The sequence below is a fragment of the Medicago truncatula genome, chromosome 1 (assembly GCF_003473485.1).
Source record: "Medicago truncatula cultivar Jemalong A17 chromosome 1, MtrunA17r5.0-ANR, whole genome shotgun sequence".
Taxonomy (NCBI): domain Eukaryota; kingdom Viridiplantae; phylum Streptophyta; class Magnoliopsida; order Fabales; family Fabaceae; genus Medicago; species Medicago truncatula.
Window position 1 is genome coordinate 575,390 of NC_053042.1, and position 20,212 is coordinate 595,601.

Here is a 20,212-nt window from a genome sequence, read left to right on the forward strand (position 1 = left end):
GTTTTGGGAGAGGCCTCTTTTTGTTCCAAATTTTCACAACCCTCCATAGCCACACACAATCTTCTTCATGCAACTAACTGTGGGTGAACCATCCTCACAATGCCAGTCACTCACGATCCTCTTCCTTCTTCACCTTCTTTTTACTTCCAAATGTTTTTTTAGAAGTAGGAAAAAGTTTCAAAATTGAAGGTTTCAAATATTAAAAAAATCCAACATTATTATATTCAACACTATTATTCCAAAATTACCCTTCAATTAAATTTAGAATTAATTAACAAGGACTCTTGGTTAAAGAGTTTTACAAACTTAAGAATGCCAAAAGACTTGTACTTCTATTGTTTTTGTAATAAATAGACAGACATGTAAATAATAACCAAATAGGAAGTATAATTATTTTTTTATTATTTAAACGCATTTAACCAACTTTATTTTAGATGGTTTAGATTTTTCTACGCTTAAATATAAAATTTGAGGGAATACGACAATCTCTCGAGTCTTATACTTAATTGTAGCAATTATTTAAGCCTTCTTTTATAATGTTTGTTATGTGCGTGCATTTATACGATGAAACACCGATTATATTTCCTATCTTATCTCTGTCTTTGTTTTCATGTAGTTACCTTAATAACAATTGAATCACAAGTTTTTTAGACATTTCATATGTTTTACAAAATTCTTCACATAAAACGAAACAACTATAAAACACACCATAAAAAATCAACTATAACAATAAGATAATAACTACATTTACTCATCAATAAAAGGTGGTTAAATAAGAATTTGTGCAAAAACAATCTCTCATGACTCTTCAAGTACTCATGAGAAGGGAGGGAAGGAGGGGGGAGAGAGAGTACATTCATGGAAAGACATTAGATATTTAACTTTCAGTGGAAATTTTCCAATTTCATGAAAATATTAAATAAATTGGATAGATAAATATAAATTTTTCAGTCCTACTCGCACAACTACATTTTCAAGCAACAACAACATCTTTTAGGTTTAACAACTTCTCATGAAGAAAGATTTAACGTAACATTTGTGTCAATGAAGTAGATTATGGAAGATTTGCGGCTCTCATAGTTGTGTATTTTAGTGCTGTGTTAGCGCCCCAAATACCTATATAACTTTTTTATTTATTTTGAAGCAAGAGTACTCCAAAATTCATGTTACTGTTTTCATTATTTCCATGTCTTAATTTTTCTAAAAATTCTACATTTGTACGTATTGGAACCAATATTGTACTCGTATTCATGCAAAGCGTATTTTTGCCTCGTAGAGTCATCTTATGTTGTTATTCGTTAACTTACAAAGTATATAAAGTGCACAATCTTAGAACTCAATGAGTGGAGAATTCATGCTGTAAAACAACAATTAAATTGACTTTTCATTTTATAAGATAAATATTCTAAATCATTATCCCTTAAAATAACAAAATCAAGTTCAACTTGGACTCGTAAAAGAACCCTTAATTTAAAGAACAACATAGTCAAGTAGTTGTACCAACAATTATCGAAGAAAGCTATTAGAAGGTACACTACAACATTTTTGGTCTAAACCTACGGCTTAAAATCGTAGCCATAGTTGATAAAACCGTTGTTTTACCTTTCGGCAATGCTTTTCTTTCCGTTGTAGTCTAAGGCGTTGTCTTTTCATCTGACAACGGATTTGTTGCATACAGGAAAACGCAACAGATAAAAACCGTTGTCTATAATTACTTAAAAAATGAGTTTAGAACAACAAAAACCGTTGTCACTGATTTTAGAGAAAAAAAAGACATAATTTTTCATCATTATATCTTCAACCTGCTTATTCATTGATCAACCATTTAAGTTTTAAAATGTGAAAAGTGCACATATCAACTTTTTATGAGCTTAAATTGTGACATCAAGCATTAAATTCTAGAGAACTTGATTATAGATGATAATCTAGTATGAATCAATTGTTCAAAAAAAAAATCTAGTATGAATCAAAATAAATGTATAATTAAAGTCAATCATTTTGAAATGAATATCAACAATTTAGCCTTCAATGTGAGATTTATTACATTAAAATAAATGTCTAACCAAAGTTAATCAATTTTGTCATTAATATCGACAATTTAGCCTTCAATGTGAAATTTATTACATCAAATAATGAAAATAAACAAGAATTAATGAGTCAAATTATTCTTTATCCTCATCTCCGTCCAAGTCATCAAAGAATTGTTCTTCATCCTCTTCGTCTGATTCATCAAATAAGTGTTCTTCATCCTCTTCTTCAGAGTTATCAACGAAACACTCACCACTCATAGATCTATTATTTACCTACAAGATAAAAATAAAAATTAATTCACTATTACACTCACAATGTTGTAATGTGGTAGATAGTTCATTCAAAAAAGACTAATCCCCTTATTCCCAAAACCACACCAATTATCTTATTTTTACTACTGCAAAGAATCATTATACAACACCGGAACAAGACCAAAAGAAAATCAGTCCAAAACAGATAAAACAGGAACAACAAATACTAGCTTAAGGGGCAAAACAGAAACTATCACACAACAAAGGACAAATTAGGACCAGAGCTAGACAATTGACAGCATACCAAAAAAAGGGCCTCATATTATATTAATTTAAATGCTTATGTTTCATATTCAGATTTGTCTCTGTTTGTTCGTCCTCCTACTATTCGAGGTGAGATCATGTATCACATGAGAACTATTCTGATAGTTTCTACCCATGAAGGTTCCATCATCCCTGACATATTATATTCTAACTTCAAACATTTGAGATCCATACCTTACTGAGCATGACAACAAGAAAGCCATCTTCAGAGACTTCATTATCAGCTAAAGTAGTTTCATCTTTCAAAACTTTTCCATTGTGAATTAGCAATTGTTGTCTGCATGGGTAATTATCTTTTCCTTGAATGTCTTCAATATTCATTTTTACAGCCATTATCTAACAAAATTGAATGAATATTGGGAATTCTTCAATCAAAGAATTTTAATAGAATTGGAAAGAAAAAAAAGAGAGAAAAAAGAAGTACAACATACAGAATCAGAAGGATGAACTCTGATTTCGAAATGGCTTCCTTTCAGAGTCTTCACTGTGAGCTTCATGACTGACTGATCCAGAATCAAAGAAATCGAAGCATCCGGTGGTTTGTATACTCAGCCTTCATACACAACCATGGTGGGAAATTATAAGGAATCAGTATAACAGGCCATGCACTATATTTCAAATTCATTGCTCTAAATGGATTGAATCCATCACTAGCCAATCCAAGTCGTATGTTACGTGAATCACGAGCAAATTCAGGATGATGACCATTGAAGTCTTTCCATGCTTGTCCATCAGCAGGATGCCTTAATTTTCCATCTTTGGAACAATCATCATGATGCCACCTTAATGAAGTGGCTGTCTCTGAACACATAAACAACCTTTGCAGTCTAGGAATCAAAGGAAAATGTCTTAATATTTTTGTTGAGACTTTGTGTTCTTTCTTGTTTTCCTCAATCTGACCACTTTCTGTAGTACTTTCAATCCACCGTGAAGCACCACAAACATGGCATGATATGTCATTCTTATGATCTTTCCAATATAGCATACAGTCATTAGGACATGCGTCAATCTTACTATAATCAAGTCCCAAATCTCTTATCATTCATCTAGTTTTATTATATGAATCAGGAACTTTTAATAAATGCATAACTTTGGATTCAACGTGTTCAAGGATAACATGGCAGTAAGTATAAAACTAATAATCCTATTCATTCTGAAGAGATAATTAAAGCATTATATTGACTCAAGTCTCATCATGTTGAGTAATATCTTTACTAATCAAGTACATTACTATTTAACCGAGGCCTTGTCAAGGAGTGTATTTAAAGAGATGAGCCAAAAGCTAGAAACTTATAAATGATCAACACTATTTTGTTTCCTTGGTTAGAAGAAAATTTAAGGATGCTGCAAAACAGTTTCTACACTAAGAACAGTAGGTACAGAAATACAAGCAATCTCACTAGAAATACAAGAAATTTTGATCTCTAAAAATTGGTGGTGGTGTCACTATAATATCTTGATGTATCAAAATTACAAAATATTTTTGAGTGTATTTTCTATAGCAATTTGATAAACCAAACAGACTAATAGAATATACATTCAACTCCATATTATTAAATAAAAACAAGAAACCACGTTGAGTGACCAAATTTACTTATGAGAGATACATTCATTGATGTTTAACTCATAAGCCAATAAAGAATCCACTCTAATGTCTCAAAAGAGAACACTCAGTTTTACAACAAACTTAGATGATGATACATGATGGATTGCCCTTATTTATACCATCCTAGAGACTAAGTTACAACTGAAATAGTAGCAGTAACGTATGCAGGGAGAACAAAACATACCTAGAAGGAACACAAACAATACAACACCACTGCAAAAGCAGGAAGAACAAACCAAAGAAAAAGAGAATTACAAAAAGCTAATCAAACTCTCCCAAAGCAACCAGTTGAGAGCCAAAACAGACACAATAAACCAGAGAAAGCGAGACTGCTACAGACCGCCGAAACAACACTAACAGGACCCCCAAAACACTACTGCAGTACCGAACAGCGACAACATTTTGCCAACCCCGAAGAAACACTTGCAACAGACCCCAAAACCACAAAAACCAAACCACGGACTAAGCAGCACCGCAGAGATAAAACACAACAAACCAGGTGAGGAAACCACAACAGACATGACTTATACCAACTGCAACAAAGCACACTTGACCTTGCCACACTTGAAACAATAGAAAGGTAACTGACCATACAACTTAACAGACTCAACGCCTATTCATAATGCATACATAGACTCAAAACCCATAGTTTAGTACCACAATCGATACACGTGAACGGATTCAATCAAATTAAAATATTCAACAACATTTTTATGGTAACCAAACTAATCAAAATGCAGCAACATGGGATACTTAATAAACACGACAAAGTGAACAAACCTGGATTGCGAGAGATACGGAAAGTGAACGCAAATGCTCAGTGAAGTATCGGTAGATAAATCATCCACAAATAAACCAAAAGAAACAAAAAAAAAAACTTGAAATTAGTTCAAAATTCTCATTCTCATTAAGCAAAACTTCAACATATTTTAATTATCAACCAAACTTAGTTGATTTTCAATAAACTTAAACATCAATATCAGATTTAGAGTAAGCTTTTATATTATCCTTTCATATCATTTTCTACTAATTCTCATTTCAACAAAAAACAAAGCAATTCAAATTAACTTACAAACAAGCTTATTCTCGTTCCTATTTAGATTAACTAAAAAAAACTTAAAAATCACAATTCTTATTCTCATTCCATATTATCAACTTAAAAGTCCTGTCTACTAATTTTCATGTCAACAAATCAGATTATAGCTATTATCAGCTTATTTAATTAGTTTTTTTTTGTTGATAAAAATCAGCTTACTTTGAGGAAACATTTCAAATTTCAGATGATGCTTATTATCAGCTTATTTCATCAAAATCTGGTAATCAACTAAGCTTATTGAAAATCTGATTTTCAATAAAGTTACGAGAAATCAAAATCAACTTACGAAATTAAACATCAAAATTTCAACCAAAACTTTCGAGAAATCATATTCAGCTTACAAGAAATCACATTCTGATTATCAACCGAGCTTACTCTAATTAGATTCAATAAACTTAAACATTAAAATCAGATTTAGAGCAAGCTTACGAGAAATCAAAAAAGCTTATAGGAAATATTTCAGATTCAGCCTAGTTTCAGATTTTAGCATATTATCAGCTTATTTCATCAAATATTTCAAATTTAGCTTACTTCTAGCATACTAATTTTCATGTCATCAAATCATATTTTCGTGTCAGCTTATTTTCATTCTTACTCTAAACATCAAATCAGATTCAGATTGAAATTAACCTAAACAAAACAAAAAACCTAGAAATATGAAATATGAATCAGAATTAACCTTGTGAGGGAAGTGATTCTGATGAACAACAATTCTGATGAACACCGATGTGATGAAGCAGTTGTTAGGAAGCAACTGAAAGTGATTTGATGGCAAATCTGAAATGATTATGTAGAAGTGATTGTGAGAAGTGATTCGGTGAAGTGCTTATGAGAGAGAGGTAAGTGTTTGTGTTGAATTGATTCTGAGAAGTGATTATGAGATGCAAGCGAGAGAGATGGAAAAGTGAGAGAGGATGGAGAGAAACGTGAAGTGCTTATGAGAGAGAGTGTGAAATGAAAATTTGGATTCTTCTCCATGTAAAAATAAAAGAAATTAAAAAAATAAAAGTAAAATAATTAAATATTATTAAAATTAAAACTGTTGTGTTATTATTGTTTAGATTAAATAAGACTACCATTTAAAATTGTGTTGTTTTTGTCAAATTAGACAACAGTTTTATTTGACTCCTTTAAAAGTGACGTTGCATTATAGCCTAAATGTTGTAGTGACTTATAAGAAGCTTTGTATGATAAAGAATTGACTTGGAAGAATTTTTCTAAGAATTTCAAAATCCAAGAATTGAACGTAGAGTAATCAAGTTTCAAGTATAATATCCTCACACAGCCAAGGATCCACAGACGGCGCCAACTGTACTTGCAGAAAAAGTACGGTAAAGATTCTAGGGTTAAGAATCGCAGATTAGGGTTCTAATCTAGGGTTTTTAGACTGAATAATGGATCCTTTTAGAATGACCCCAAGGGGGTTATTTATAGTCTGTTAATGGGCTTTTTCCTGCGTGACTTAAGCTCTAAGAAAGCAGGGTTTTTAGTCTTTTTAGCTCATTTAGGCGGTTTAGGGCGACTTCTAGAGGTTTCTAGAAGCCGAGGTGGGCGGCGTCCTGAGGAGGACGCGCCTAGACCTCCGAGGTCTCTTCTATAGGGCGCCTGAGCCCTTAGGAATATTATGACGGTCCACAGCCCCCCAAGCACGAGGCTTGGAACAAGGCGAAGTGATGAATAGTGTGGATTTGGTCCTGCTGGAGGGCTTTGAGCCCTATAGGAATATTATGACGGTCCACAGCCCCCCAAGCACGAGGCTTGGAACAAGGCGAAGTGATAAATAATTCAAGATACCTCCTCGGCGGTTTCAGGCTTTAGGCGAGAGGATCGCTACCTAATCTTTATTTTCATCCAACGGTCCAGCTCGACTGACCTTTGCGTTTCAGATGGCGTGCTAACGTTTCGTTTATTCTTCAACACGTGTTGATGATCTGCTGAACGCGCACGTTTTTCGAGGAAGTGAAAGGTTAATTTTTTCCTTTTAAAAGAGGCGAAAGTGACCTTCACCTTTCATTTCAGTCCTTCGTACGCGTCTGTCTGTTTGTCAAAGAACGTTCCTTCTCTGCTTCATCAACCTTTGCCTGTTCGTCCGCATAGATTCAGGTAATCCGCTTTTTCCTTTCCTCCTTTTTTACTTTGTTTAATCAAAACCATGGTAGTTGTTAGGGAGTGCGACGAGAGTGGGAAAGAAGTATTTCCTTCGAATCCTGTAGAGCGGCAACAACTACGTTTACAGTGTTTAAATCATGCGACTCGAAAAAATGGTTTAATCGATTGGAAAGTGTATGATTCCACTTATTTTAGTCACATGACTTTCTCCGACATTTCGAGCGAGAGTGACTGTAGCGATTCTGACGATAGTGACTGTGTTTTGCTATATTCAACCTCAGGAGACCCTCTTGGACAAGGGAATACAACAACTACTCCTCCGAAAATGGTTTCTGGGAAGGAAAAACAACTTGCATGTCTGGAGGTAGATGCCGAATGTTTTTCGGACGACGTTCAGCGATTTGATTTTGCATACAATGATCAATCAAAAGTTGATTTTTTTAGGAGCAAAATTATGGTTTCATCGACCATGAGAGAAGAAGATATCGTCCTTTCGCCATGTCCGCCCGGCGAGAAGGTGTGTACAGTTCGTCCAAAAGGGGTAAAGGAAATCTTTCATATGTATGGCGTGGTCTTGGAGGAGTTCGGGGTAAAAATACCTTTTACCCTTTTTGAAATGGATGTGTTGCGACTTCTCAATGTTGCTCCTACTCAAATACATCCTAACAGCTGGGCATTTATTCGCGGGTTTGAGATCCTGTGTGATGCGTTGGACATGATTCCGACAGCCGGGGTCTTTTTTCACTTTTACGGAACCAAAGGAGTAGATAAAGGTTCTTGGGTTCCTATTAGTGCTCATCCCGGAAAACAACTCTTCCCTGCTTTTGCCTCAAATTTTAAAAGAGATTGGAAAAAAAGTTTTATGAGAGTCGAGGCGGCTAAGGACTCCTTAGTGAACGTCGCCAGTGTGGAGGGCGAGATAAGGTTTCCTTTAGGATGGACTACAAAACCCGTAGCTGTTTCTGGCTACGACTATAAAAGAATGTCGCCTTACGAACAAGATGTAGTTGGTTTCCTGGATCGAATGCTTCACACCGATCTTCGGAAACTTTTGAACAAAGAAGGGGATTCTGAGGACCTTGAACTGTACCTTTGTGAGTTGCAAAAAATAGTTTATGCTTTTAAAATTACGTATGCTTTCCTTAATTTTGTAGATTTTTGATATGTTAGCATTTGCTTAATAACGTCTTCTTTGTTTCGCAGTACCCATGTTGCCTCTATCTGGAAAGGAGAGGAGAAAGTATTTGGAAGCTCTCAAAGAAAAAAACGCTTCTGGAGAGCATATCGCCAGTGATCCAGCTGGGGTCATCCTTCGTAAAGGAGCCAAAAGGAAAGAAAATACTTCTAATTCTGAACCTGCTGGGGGCGACTTAGGAATAGAGCCGGAAAAGGTGAATGAAGTGGAGACAACTGTCGGCGAGGTAACCGACCTGTCAACCTCGCCGGCGAAGAAAAAACTGAAAACAGGAAGGAAAGGAGGCGGAAGAGTGTTATCAACTGAAGCGGATGCGGCTTTTGAATCCTCATTTTGGCACAGGGATTTTGATTATCGTCGCTACATGGAGGAGAATGTTCCATTTTCCGCCGTGGATAAAGATGCCGCTTTCCATGGAAAGTTTGACGAGCTAGTGCAAGATGCTGGGACTAGCGCTCTACGTACTCTGCTATATATTCAATCCATGGAAAGAAAACACGAGGCTCTGGAAAAAGAATACCAGGACTCAGTAAAAGATGTGGAAAAATTCAAGCACAAGGCGACTGCCTTTGAGGAAAGAGTTGAAGGACTTCTGAGGGATAAGTCTTCTCTGGAGAAGACGATTGCTGATTCGGAGAAGGAGAGATCTGCCTGGGCAGAAGAGAAGAAAGTTCTTGAGACTCAGAATGCCAAGTTACAGGGCGACTTGGATAAAGCTAAAGACGACGTGGAGAACAGAAGAATGGCTCTCGTTAGCTATTTCGAGGATGGTTTTGAAAGAGCGAAGTCTCAGGTGCTGCACCTTTATCCAGATTTGGATCTATCGGAACTGAACTCTTTGAAGATCGTGCAAGATGGCGAGCTAGTCGAAGAGCCCTAAATGTGCTTCGCCGGAATGGAGAATTTTATAGTCGCCGAACTTTTATTTAAATTTTGTCGTTTTTTATTTAGGCGCTTCATTTTGTAATAGCCGCCCTTTTTTGGCAAACTCTGATATGATAAGTAATTTATGTTTATTATTTTCTGTCAAAAAAGGTCTTTTGTAGAAATTTTTCGTTCTCTATCGAAATTTTGACTTAATCTTCTTAATGAGGATTCATTCCTTTGAATTTCTGATGAAACTAAGCTTTCTGCTCATATAGCAGTCATTTAAACTTGTTGCTTTGAATCTTAGTAGCCTTTAAGAAGGTCATACCAGTTTTGAGTCTCATTCGCCTTTAAGAAGGTCGTACTGGCTTTGGAATTGTCTTTGAGTCTCAGTCGTCTTTGAGAAGGTCGTACTGGCTTTGGAATTACCTTTGAGTCTCAGTCGCCTTTAAGAAGGTCGTACTGGCTTTGAAATTATCTTTGAGTCTCAGTCGCCTTTAAGAAGGTCGTACTGACTTTGGAATTATCTTTGAGTCTCAGTCGCCTTTAAGAAGGTCGTACTGGCTTTGAATTTATCTTTGAGTCTCAGTCGCCTTTAAGAAGGTCGTACTGGCTTTGAATTTATCTTTGAGTCTCAGTCGCCTTTAAGAAGGTCGTACTGGCTTTGAAATTATCTTTGAGTCTCAGTGCCTTTAAGAAGGTCGTACTGGCTTTGAATTTATCTTTGAGTCTCAGTCGCCTTTAAGAAGGTCGTACTGGCTTTGAATTTATCTTTGAGTCTCAGTCGCCTTTAAGAAGGTCGTACTGGCTTTGAATTTATCTTTGAGTCTCAGTCACCTTTAAGAAGGTCGTACTGGCTTTGAATTTATCTTTGAGTCTCAGTCGCCTTTAAGAAGGTTGCCTTTAAGAAGGTCGTACTGGCTTTGAATTTATCTTTGGCGTCTCAGTCGCCATTGAAAAGGCTTTCTGTCGAACGTTTTTCTTCTGTTACACAAAGCTAAATAATGGAAAGAAAACAGTGCACAAGAAGTAAGAAGAATTTAGGGTGCCTCATTAAAAACCCTGCCCTTGCAGGGGAAAAAGAGTGCGCCCCTAAACCTGTTTATTATAATATCTGTTCGAAAAGCAGAAAATAAGAAAACATAGTAAAATTTTAACTATAGTAATGTCGCAGATTAACAACATTCTAGGTTCTAGGAACTGGGTTTCCACTTAATTCTTCCAGTTTATAGGCTCCATGCTGTAGCTTTTCTTTTACTCTATAGGGACCCTTCCAACTAGGCAGTAACTTTCCAATCCTGGTTGGGGCGACCACTTGTTTCAGAACCAAGTCGCCTTCCTTCATGCTTCTTGGTATAACTTTGGAGTTGTATCTTCGTGCTGCTCTTTGCTTGGCTGCGAATTCCCTGATGTGTGCTGCTTCCCGCACTTCATCAATCATGTCCATAGTACACCGAATTCCCACCTCATTGGACTCCTCAGAGAAATGCTCTCTGCGCCATGTTGGGGTATCTATTTCTACTGGGAGCATTGCATCAGCACCGTATACCATAGTGAATGGCGTTTCCCCAGTGGTAGAGTGAGGAGTTGTATGATATGACCATAATACCTGTGCTTGACATTTTATTCACGATGCTTATTTACTATTTTCTTTTCAAGTTGTTAATCTACTTGGTAATGAAGCATTCAAATGTCAAAAATTATTATATAATTTCTTTACATATATATATGACTTACCTCGTGCAATTGTTCTGCCCAAAGACCTTTAGCGTCCTCTAGCTTCTTTTTGATGTCGTTAACTATCATTTTATTAGCGGATTCTGCTTGACCATTGGCTTGAGGGTGAATGACGGAGACAAATTTTGTTTCTATCCCCAGCTGCTTGCAAAAATTTACGACTTTAGAACTTGCAAACTGTGTCCCATTATCTGTCACAATATATTTTGGAAGACCAAAATGGCAGATAATCTTCTTCCAGTAAAACTTCACTACTCGTTCCGCTGTGATTTTTGAGACTGCTTCTGCTTCGACCCATTTTGTGAAATAGTCCACGTCCACAATGAGGAACTTCAACTGTCCAGGGGCTTGTGGGAAAGGTCCCACGATATCAACCCCCCACTTATGGAAAGGCCACGGAGAAAAAACAGACGTGAGCTCGTTAGCAGGAGCGTTCTTTTTATCAGAAAAACGTTGACATTTATCACACTTCTTCACAAATTCACAACAATCATGAGCCATTCTAGGCCAGTAATACCCAGCCCGTAATAGCTTTGCAGCCAGAGATCGCCCGCCAATATGGCTTCCACAAACTCCCTCATGTACCTCTAAGAGGACCAGCTCCGTTTCACCTTCGCCCAAACATCTAAGCAAAGGTGAAGCTCTTCCCCGCTTATAGAGTTTCCCGGCGATCACCACGAATTTGGTCGCCCTTCTTCTAACTAACTGAGCATATTCATCATTTTTGGCGACGAAAGATCCCGTCAAAAATTTCAACAGCGGAGTCATCCACCCTTCAGGCTCTTGATTTAACTCGAAAACTGCCTTTTCATCGGTACTAGGAGCAGATATTACCTCTTGGATTACCGTTCGATTATTTCCAGGCTTCTTGGTGCTAGCCAGCTTAGCCAACAAATCAGCCCGCGAATTTGATTCCCTTGGGACATAAATGGCTTCAAAGAACTGAAAATCACCAGCTAGCTTCCGTACCCTAGCTAAGTACTTGGACAGTTGCTGATCTTTGGTTTGGTACTCCCCAGAAATTTGATTAGTCATCAATTGAGAATCACTTCGCGCTCTAAGATTCTTGGCTCCCATCTCTTGGGCTAACAACATTCCAGCTATCAGAGCTTCATATTCTGCCTGATTGTTACTAGCCTTAAAATCGAATTTTAAAGATTGCTCAATGAGTAAGTCGCCCGGCCCTTCCAAGATAATGCCGGCCCCGCTTCCTTTTATATTGGAGGAACCGTCCACTGATAACAACCACACATGAGGGACGGCCTCTTGGATCGGCGATGTAAACTCCACCACGAAATCTGCTAGAACTTGAGACTTGATGTTATTTCGAGGGGCGAACTGAATGTCATACTCTGATAACTCGACAGACCAAGATAGCATTCTTCCTGCCAAGTCCAGTTTACCCAGAATTTGTTTCACGGGGTAATTTGTTCTGATGACGACTTTATGACTTTGAAAATACGGGCGTAATTTCCTGGCAGTTATTATAACAGCCAATGCTAATTTTTCAATCTTCTGGTAGCGTAATTCTGCCCCTTTGAGGACTCTGCTCACAAAATAAATCGGCTTCTCTCGTTCGTCAGATTCTTCCACCAGTACTGAGCTTAATGCGTTTTCAGAAACCGAAAGATATAAGAACAAGCCCGCCCCCTTTGTAGGGCGGTGTAGAATGGGCGGTGTAGTCAAAAACTGCTTGATCTTGCCAAAAGCTTCGTCACACTCTTGATTCCATTCAAACTCCTCCTTCTTTTTTATTGTAGCAAAAAAGGCAAAAGCCTTATCTCCGGCGCAAGATAGGAATCTTGATAAAGCCGCCAGCCTACCTGTTAACTGTTGCACTTCTCTGATATTGCATGGGTTTCTCATGTTAATGATTGCCTGGCACTTGTCCGGATTAGCTTCGATACCCTTTTTTGTTAAGAGAAAACCCAAAAATTTTCCTGCTTGAACTCCGAACGTACATTTCGTGGGATTGAGGCGCATGCTGAACTTCCTAATTTGCTGAAAAATTTCCTTCAAATCAACTGAGTGGGATTGTTTCTCAGAAGTTTTTACCACCAAGTCATCAATATAAACCTCGAGGTTTCTTCCAATCTGATTGCTAAATATTGTATCCATGGATCGTTGAAAAGTTGCTCCGGCGTTTCGTAGACCAAAAGACATAACCCGGTAGTGATAGTTTTTCTGATTAGTCATGAAGGCGGTTTTGGGAGCATCTAACGGGTCCATTTTAATCTGATTGTAACCAGAATATGCATCCATGAAACTCAAGGTTTTATAGCCGGACGCGTTATCTATCAGGTGATCAATGCTTGGGAGAGGATACGGATCTTTTGGACAAGCCATATTAAGGTCCGTATAATCGACACACATTCTCCACTTTCCTGATGCTTTCTTTACGAGGACAGTGTTGGCGAGCCAGGTGGGGTATTTTATCTCACAAATGAAGTGTGCTTCCTGCAACTTTTTGACCTCTTCATCCACTGCCTTTCTTTTTTCTTCTCCCATCTTGCGCTTCCTTTGAACTACTGGTTTGACAGATGTTCTGACCGCCAGATGATGACAGGCCACCCCAATATCTATTCCGGGCATGTCCGAAGGCGCCCAAGCGAATAAATCAACATTTTCTCTTAAAAGCTGAACCAGGATTTCTTCCTCTAGCCCACTAAGGGATGTCCCAATCTTTGTGATTTGGTGTGGCAAAGGACCAATAACAACGTCTTTTACTTCTTCGATAGGTTCTATCCTTTCTTGGGGAAAATCCTCACGGGGATCGAGGTCAATAACCTGGACTTCGAACTCCTTGTGCTTTTTAAGTCGGAGGCTGGCGTGATAACATTCGCGTGCTATCTTTTGGTCGCCATGCACCACTCCTACTCGCCCGCTGTCGAGCGGGTACTTCATCAACAAATGTTTTGTGGACACGAAGGCGTCCAGAAGGTTGATAGAGGGACGACCAATGATCACATTGTAGGAGCTGGGCGAGTTTATTACCAAGTACCTTACCTTAATTGATGTTTGTTGGTCTCCCGTGCCAAAAATTGTTTTTAAAGTGACGTATCCCCGTACGTGAACTTTTTCGCCCGTAAAGCCTGAGAGGGTTCCATTAAACGGCTGGAGCTGTTCCTCACTTAAACCCATTTTGGAGAAAGCATCGAAATATAAAACATCCGCCGAGCTTCCAGTGTCTATCAGAACTCTTTTAATCTCCCAGTTGAACAACTGAACGGAAATCACTAGCGGGTCATCATCATGGGGAAGTACTCGCCCGAAATCTTCAGATGAGAAAGTAACGTGCGGGTACTTTTTGGGCGATGAAGGACTGTCTCCTAGAAGCATTACCTGGCGAACGTACTTCTTTCTCAAATTACTGGACTCTCCGCCTCCAGCAAAACCTCCAGAAATTGTGTGTAAAGTGTGCTTTGGTTCAGGGTTAGGCTTATCTTCTCGCCTCTCACTGTGATGTTTCTCCTTAGCATACCCACGCAATTTCCCATTGAGTAAGAGCTTCTCAATCTCTCTTTTTAGATGAACACAATCATCTGTGTTATGACCTTCTATCAAGTGGTACTTGCACCAAGCGTTCTTGTCCTGACCCATGGTTTTCGAGCGATTGAAAGGAGGTGGCGGGATGATTTTGGACTCGAAAACTTCCTTGAGGATTTTCTCAGGGCGAGTGTTTAAAGGGGTAAAGTGCTCGGGAACGTAGCGCGGCTGGTTTCTTTCATACGGCTTCTTGAACGTTCCTCTGTCTCTATTAGGAGGAACGTAGTGGTTCCTTCGCTCCCCACCGGAGCTTCCTTTTTCCTTAACATCTCTAGCCCTTTTTTCAGCATTGCTTTCTTCCCCCTTCACATAGCACTCAGCACGGGCTATTATCTCTTCCATTGAGTCAGCGGGTTTTTGGGCGAGTGATTCATTAAATTGTCCTGCCCGTAAACCATTCTGAAAAGCGCCAACAAAGACTTCTTGGTTGGGGTTGGAGACTTTAATTGTTGAGTCGTTGAAGCGGGCGAGGTATTCTCTTAATGATTCGTTTGGCCCCTGCCTGACATTGAACAAACTAGTTGATAGAACCTTCCGGTGGCGGGTCCCGGAAAACTGTTGAGTGAACTTCTTCGTCAAGTCTTGGTAGCCCACGATGGAGAAACGAGGAAGGCTCATGTACCAACGCAAAGCTGCATCGGCAAGAGTTCCCGCCAAAAGTTTGCACTTAAGGGAGTCAGCAACTCCATAAACGGACATTCGAGTGTTGAAGACGGTTACATGCTCTGAAGGGTCGCTTCTTCCATCGAAAGTTGGTAGTTGGGGCGGTTTAAAGTTATCGGGAACCGGAGCGTTCCATATTTCGGTTGAAAACGGTTGAGGTTCTGGCTCATCCAAATCGCCATGATGAGAGTCGGTCTTTTCTTGCTGTTGCACCTGTTGGATAGTTTCGACTGAGGCGAGAAGTGCCTCATTCTGCTCCAACAGTTGGGCGATTTGACTCCTCATTGTCTATGCTTCTTCAGGTGTTGTCATGACGGTTTTTCTCTAAATCGTACGTGAGGTGCGATTTAGGTTTGAGTAAAGGTTAGGGACCAAATCGCAGAGGAGACTACGACTTGGTTCGGTCTTTGGATCGGAAATTCGATAAAAAGACTCGTGGTCAAGGTTAGTTTTACCTTTTCCCACAGACGGCGCCAACTGTACTTGCAGAAAAAGTACGGTAAAGATTCTAGGGTTAAGAATCGCAGATTAGGGTTCTAATCTAGGGTTTTTAGACTGAATAATGGATCCTTTTAGAATGACCCCAAGGGGGTTATTTATAGTCTGTTAATGGGCTTTTTCCTGCGTGACTTAAGCTCTAAGAAAGCAGGGTTTTTAGTCTTTTTAGCTCATTTAGGCGGTTTAGGGCGACTTCTAGAGGTTTCTAGAAGCCGAGGTGGGCGGCGTCCTGAGGAGGACGCGCCTAGACCTCCGAGGTCTCTTCTATAGGGCGCCTAAGCCCTTCTGGAGGGCTTTTAAGCCCTTAGGAATATTATGACGGTCCAAATTTGAAGCTAAAGGATATGCTCAGGTCTCATAAAGTAACTCAAAATGTTACAAAAAGAATCCTATAAGAGGTTTCATTAGAAGTCTCAACAAATCAACTGTCTTTTGTTGACATCAAGAGAAAAAATTACACAAATGAAATCTAGTTGTAGAAAAGAATTCTACTACACTTGTACAGACTGATGTAATCTTGGGAGAAACATATTAGTCAAATACAATGGTAAGAAACATATGAAATCTTGATCATTGTATTTGTTTGTTATTAAATCAATAATTATTGTTGACTTCGCCATGACGGTCCAATTTTTTAAGATCGCCATCTGATCTAGTGTTCAGTCATTCTTAACTTAGTCTGTAATTTTTATTTTGCATTTGGTAGATCACCATCTGACTCTACTTCATTCCTAGATTTTTATTATCTAATAAGTCATAGAGTTTAATTCAGATGCATTGACTCTAAAAATAGTTTAATTCAGAGTTTATAATCGTGATTTTTAAAATAACTGTCAAATGCTCAATTTTTATCGAACGTCAATGTAAACTAATTTATATTGACAAAACATTTTTTCTTTTCTCCAAGTATATGCATTATCATTTTACGTAAAAAGTATGCAAATCTTAAAAAGTAAATAATCCATATATTCTTTCATATATAATTTGTGTTTATTATCCCAATTTTGTTTTGAAACCCTAATTAATCATATTGATTTGAGACTCTAACATGCTTTTTTGTTAAGAGTACTTGCAAGACAGTACAATACCCTTGATAGTTTTTTTTTGTTGGAAAAATAACGTGTGTTTGGTTTATGTAGTATAAATATAGATTTTTAATGATTTTACTTTGTGAAATTGATATCAATTAAAAGTATGTGAAATGTAAAATGATTATTGAATACATATTTGTAATAGTGACCACAATAATAAATTTGTGAATAAAACTCACGTTAGAGTTTTTTTTAGGAAAACTCACTTGGGTTTGAAAATCACAAATTTTAACATCAATTTAGAATAAATTTATAACCAATGCTACAAAATATTCAATCATGTTAAAATCAATTCTAGACCTCTCAAAAAAAATTTTGTCTCCTCCAAGACTAGGATCAAACCTACACATAATCTTATATAGTAGTTGATTCATATTTTCTAACTAATATTCCCCACGTTTTGACAAACTTAACAGCTCCAACTAATTAAATAGATTTATAACAAACTAATTGCTGAAGTTAAAAGTTGAATTAAAAAAACTTAACAAGAATCAACAACAAATTGCGAGAAATACATAAGAGATTCCGTACAGAAGCCAATATCAACCAAACAGAGCAAAAATATGTTTCAATAATTTTATTATACTTATAGGATGAACTAACATAAAGAGTCCTTTTTAATCCTTAGATAGAAGATAATATGAAATGTTTCAGCGAAGTTTTTATGTTGAATAAATACAATCATCATTTGAACATACATGTCTGTGTATATTCAATATTTATCTAAACAAAACTTGATACACTATTAGACCATACAAACTAACACCTTATGAAGGTATTCACTTCAAAATTAACACTCATAAGGCTGTTTTCACAATTTGAAAATCTTCCAATTTTTCTTTCTTACTATTACTTTTTCCTTTTTTCCATTTTTTGCTAAAATCACAACAAACCCTACAATTTTGGAACAACTCCACAGTCCTATAAGTATTAGAGAAGGGTACAGTTTGTTGTTTCACATAACATAACCACAAGTTTAAAATATTCTAACGAGGATCTTAACCAAATTTATGAGTATAAATATGAACAAAAAACCATAACAGAGAGCAAGCTTTGTAGAAAAAAATAGGAGAACAAGAATCAAATAGGAAAAATGTTAAGAGAGGTTTTTGGGCCTATTTTTGTTGTTCTCCTTTTTTTCATAACCCTTTCAAAGCCAAACCATTTTTTTCACAACCATTTTCTTCATCCTTAATTTTATTTACTTGATTTGACAAGGTTTTCTTATCCTGTGTAAAAATCGTTGTGTAAAAATGGTTAAAGAAGCATCACATCAGAAAAGAGGATAAAAAGAAGTTAACACAACATATTGATTCAAATTTTTATCTCTCTTGAAATCTAGCATAATATTTTTCATATACACAATTGAGACAATCTTAAATCTTTTTTCTCTCGAATAATTTGTCAAACATAAAGTGGAGATACAAGATGCTATAACTTTGGTTCGATATGTTCTTTGTAACAACACTAGCAGAAACAATAATGAGAACAACATTGAAGATTCTCGTGTGGTTGAGATAATTTATGATATTATAGTATGGTGGAAGTTCAGCAAGTGCGGTTGATATGCTTTCAATTATGAAATATTATAGTTGGTTGAGTTAACTTTAATGCACTCTTTCTTGGACGATTATCGTGGCAATAATACATCTCACTGTATTAGGAAGAGATTATTGCCGTTGTAGTTGGAAGTGTCATGCCCATGATTGTTGTTGTAAATTCCAAGAAATAGTGCATCCGAGACCGAAATCAAGTGACTAAAATGTTTTATATAAGACAGCTTTGCACCACATTCGTTGAAATTTTGACACAATAATTCCCCGGAGTTATCCTCAACCACGCTAATCAATTTTCGACATCATCCTCGTTCACTTCTCATTGGTGTTCCCACAAAATTACATTACATTTTCATGTAGAAAAAAAAATTACATTTTCAAGTAACAAAATCTTGTATTTCAGTCTAGGTTTAAACTAAAGGACATGCTCAACTCTCCTAAAGCAACTCAAAATGTTGCAAAAAGAATCATCAATAAAGGTTCATTAGAAGAGTCAACAAATGTTTTTGTTGTTGACATAAAAGAGAAAATTACACATATGATGTCAACTTGTAGAACAAATGAAAATCACTTTTAGTTCCTCATGTTCTTCATACAACTAAATTTTTGTAAACCATTCCTCACAACCCACTACTGCCATACACATCTACATGGCCGAAATGGCACGACCAAACATACCGCTCACACAAGGAAAGTGCAAATTGTCTCCTTCATTTTATTTCAATTTCATTTAAATTTTTACTTTTTCTTATGATTTTTTTTATGTTTTTTCGAGCCAATTCCATTTTATTCTTTCTTAAAAATTGGATTTAATCACCAACTTAGTTAGGTCTAGCAAAAGAGCTAAACCCTCAAAATTCGACGAACTAAAAATTTAAATTATGACTAAGAGATATTCATGTTAAATATTTGACATGTCTCCAATAAGATTAGTCATTGAAGAAATGTTTATAGAAAACCAACATGAAAAAAGCCCATGAGACATTCTTTTGTAAGAGTCTCTTTGGTTAAAACAAGAGATTCTTAGAAAAATAGATTAAACTTTAAAGTGTCAGTGGCTTGACTGAAGTTTGTTGAGATAAAATGCTAGGAGGTGTTTGTGTTTTATTTATTGGTTTGGCTAACCTATTTAAAATCTCTTGTCTGCTAATTAATCTTTCAAACATTTCATGATTGAGATGGTCAATTCTACTTGAACATGTGCTTTTTTTTGCTTTCTGTTGCTCCAAAAATAGAAACAAGTTTAGCAGATTTCCACAGAAAATGGATACCGTTACAGGACCGATTATTGCTAACAAATGTTTAGTATATATTGGCTCGATTTAAGGGCAGACATCCTTTTGTTTACCTGATTTGATAAGATTTTCTTATGCCCTGTAAAAATGGTTAAAGAGGCATCACATCAGAAAAAGAAGATAAAAAAGAATTCACACAACATTGATTCAAATTTTTCTCTCTTGAAATCAACATCATATTTTTCATATACACAATTGAGATAATCTTAAATCTTTTCTTTTTCTCTTGAATAAGTTGTCAAACATAGAGTGAAGACACATGATATGCTATATCTTTGGTTGGATATGTTCTTTGTATTAACACTGGCAGGAATAATAACGAGAACAATATTGAAGACCTTCTTGTG

The 20,212-nt window shown here is 36.8% G+C and overlaps 2 protein-coding genes across 7 annotated transcripts; both read right to left on the reverse strand.

The window, feature by feature from the left end:
* Positions 1-2,017: 2,017 nt before the first annotated feature.
* LOC112418701 (ubiquitin receptor RAD23b) lies at positions 2,018-6,259 on the reverse strand. Of its 6 annotated transcripts, none has more exons than XR_003008719.1 (4): positions 4,993-5,981; positions 3,038-3,619; positions 2,781-2,942; positions 2,018-2,303 (listed from the first exon to the last, which is right to left on the reverse strand). XR_003008719.1 is itself a non-coding variant. In XM_024775192.2 (4 exons), the coding sequence occupies exons 2-4, from the start codon at positions 3,101-3,103 to the stop codon at positions 2,163-2,165; spliced, it is 369 nt and encodes a 122-aa protein (XP_024630960.1). In that variant the 5' UTR covers positions 3,104-3,159; positions 5,988-6,259; the 3' UTR covers positions 2,018-2,162. The 6 variants fall into 6 exon arrangements, 3 of the variants coding, with proteins under 3 accessions (XP_024630960.1, XP_024630961.1, XP_024630957.1); XR_003008717.1 differs by having other exon boundaries at positions 3,038-3,652; XM_024775192.2 differs by lacking the exon at positions 4,993-5,981 and adding an exon at positions 5,988-6,259 and having other exon boundaries at positions 3,038-3,159.
* Positions 6,260-10,665: 4,406 nt separating this feature from the next.
* Positions 10,666-15,710, reverse strand: LOC112419151 (uncharacterized). Its single transcript, XM_024776202.1, has 2 exons — positions 11,217-15,710; positions 10,666-11,088 (listed from the first exon to the last, which is right to left on the reverse strand). Exons 1-2 carry the CDS (start codon positions 15,708-15,710, stop codon positions 10,666-10,668), a joined length of 4,917 nt encoding a protein of 1,638 aa, XP_024631970.1.
* Positions 15,711-20,212: the final 4,502 nt, after the last annotated feature.

Coding starts and splice junctions, on each gene's coding strand:
- LOC112418701 (XM_024775192.2), bottom strand. CDS start 3,103: ATGAAGCTCACAGTGAAGACTCTGAAAGGAAGCCATTTCGAAATCAGA. Junction 2,943..3,037: donor GAGTTCATCCTTCTGATTCT/GTATGTTGTACT, acceptor CAATTTTGTTAG/ATAATGGCTGTAAAAATGAA. Junction 2,304..2,780: donor TTGTTGTCATGCTCAGTAAG/GTATGGATCTCA, acceptor TTTATCTTGTAG/GTAAATAATAGATCTATGAG.
- LOC112419151 (XM_024776202.1), bottom strand. CDS start 15,710: ATGAGGAGTCAAATCGCCCAACTGTTGGAGCAGAATGAGGCACTTCTC. Junction 11,089..11,216: donor GGGCAGAACAATTGCACGAG/GTAAGTCATATA, acceptor TGTCAAGCACAG/GTATTATGGTCATATCATAC.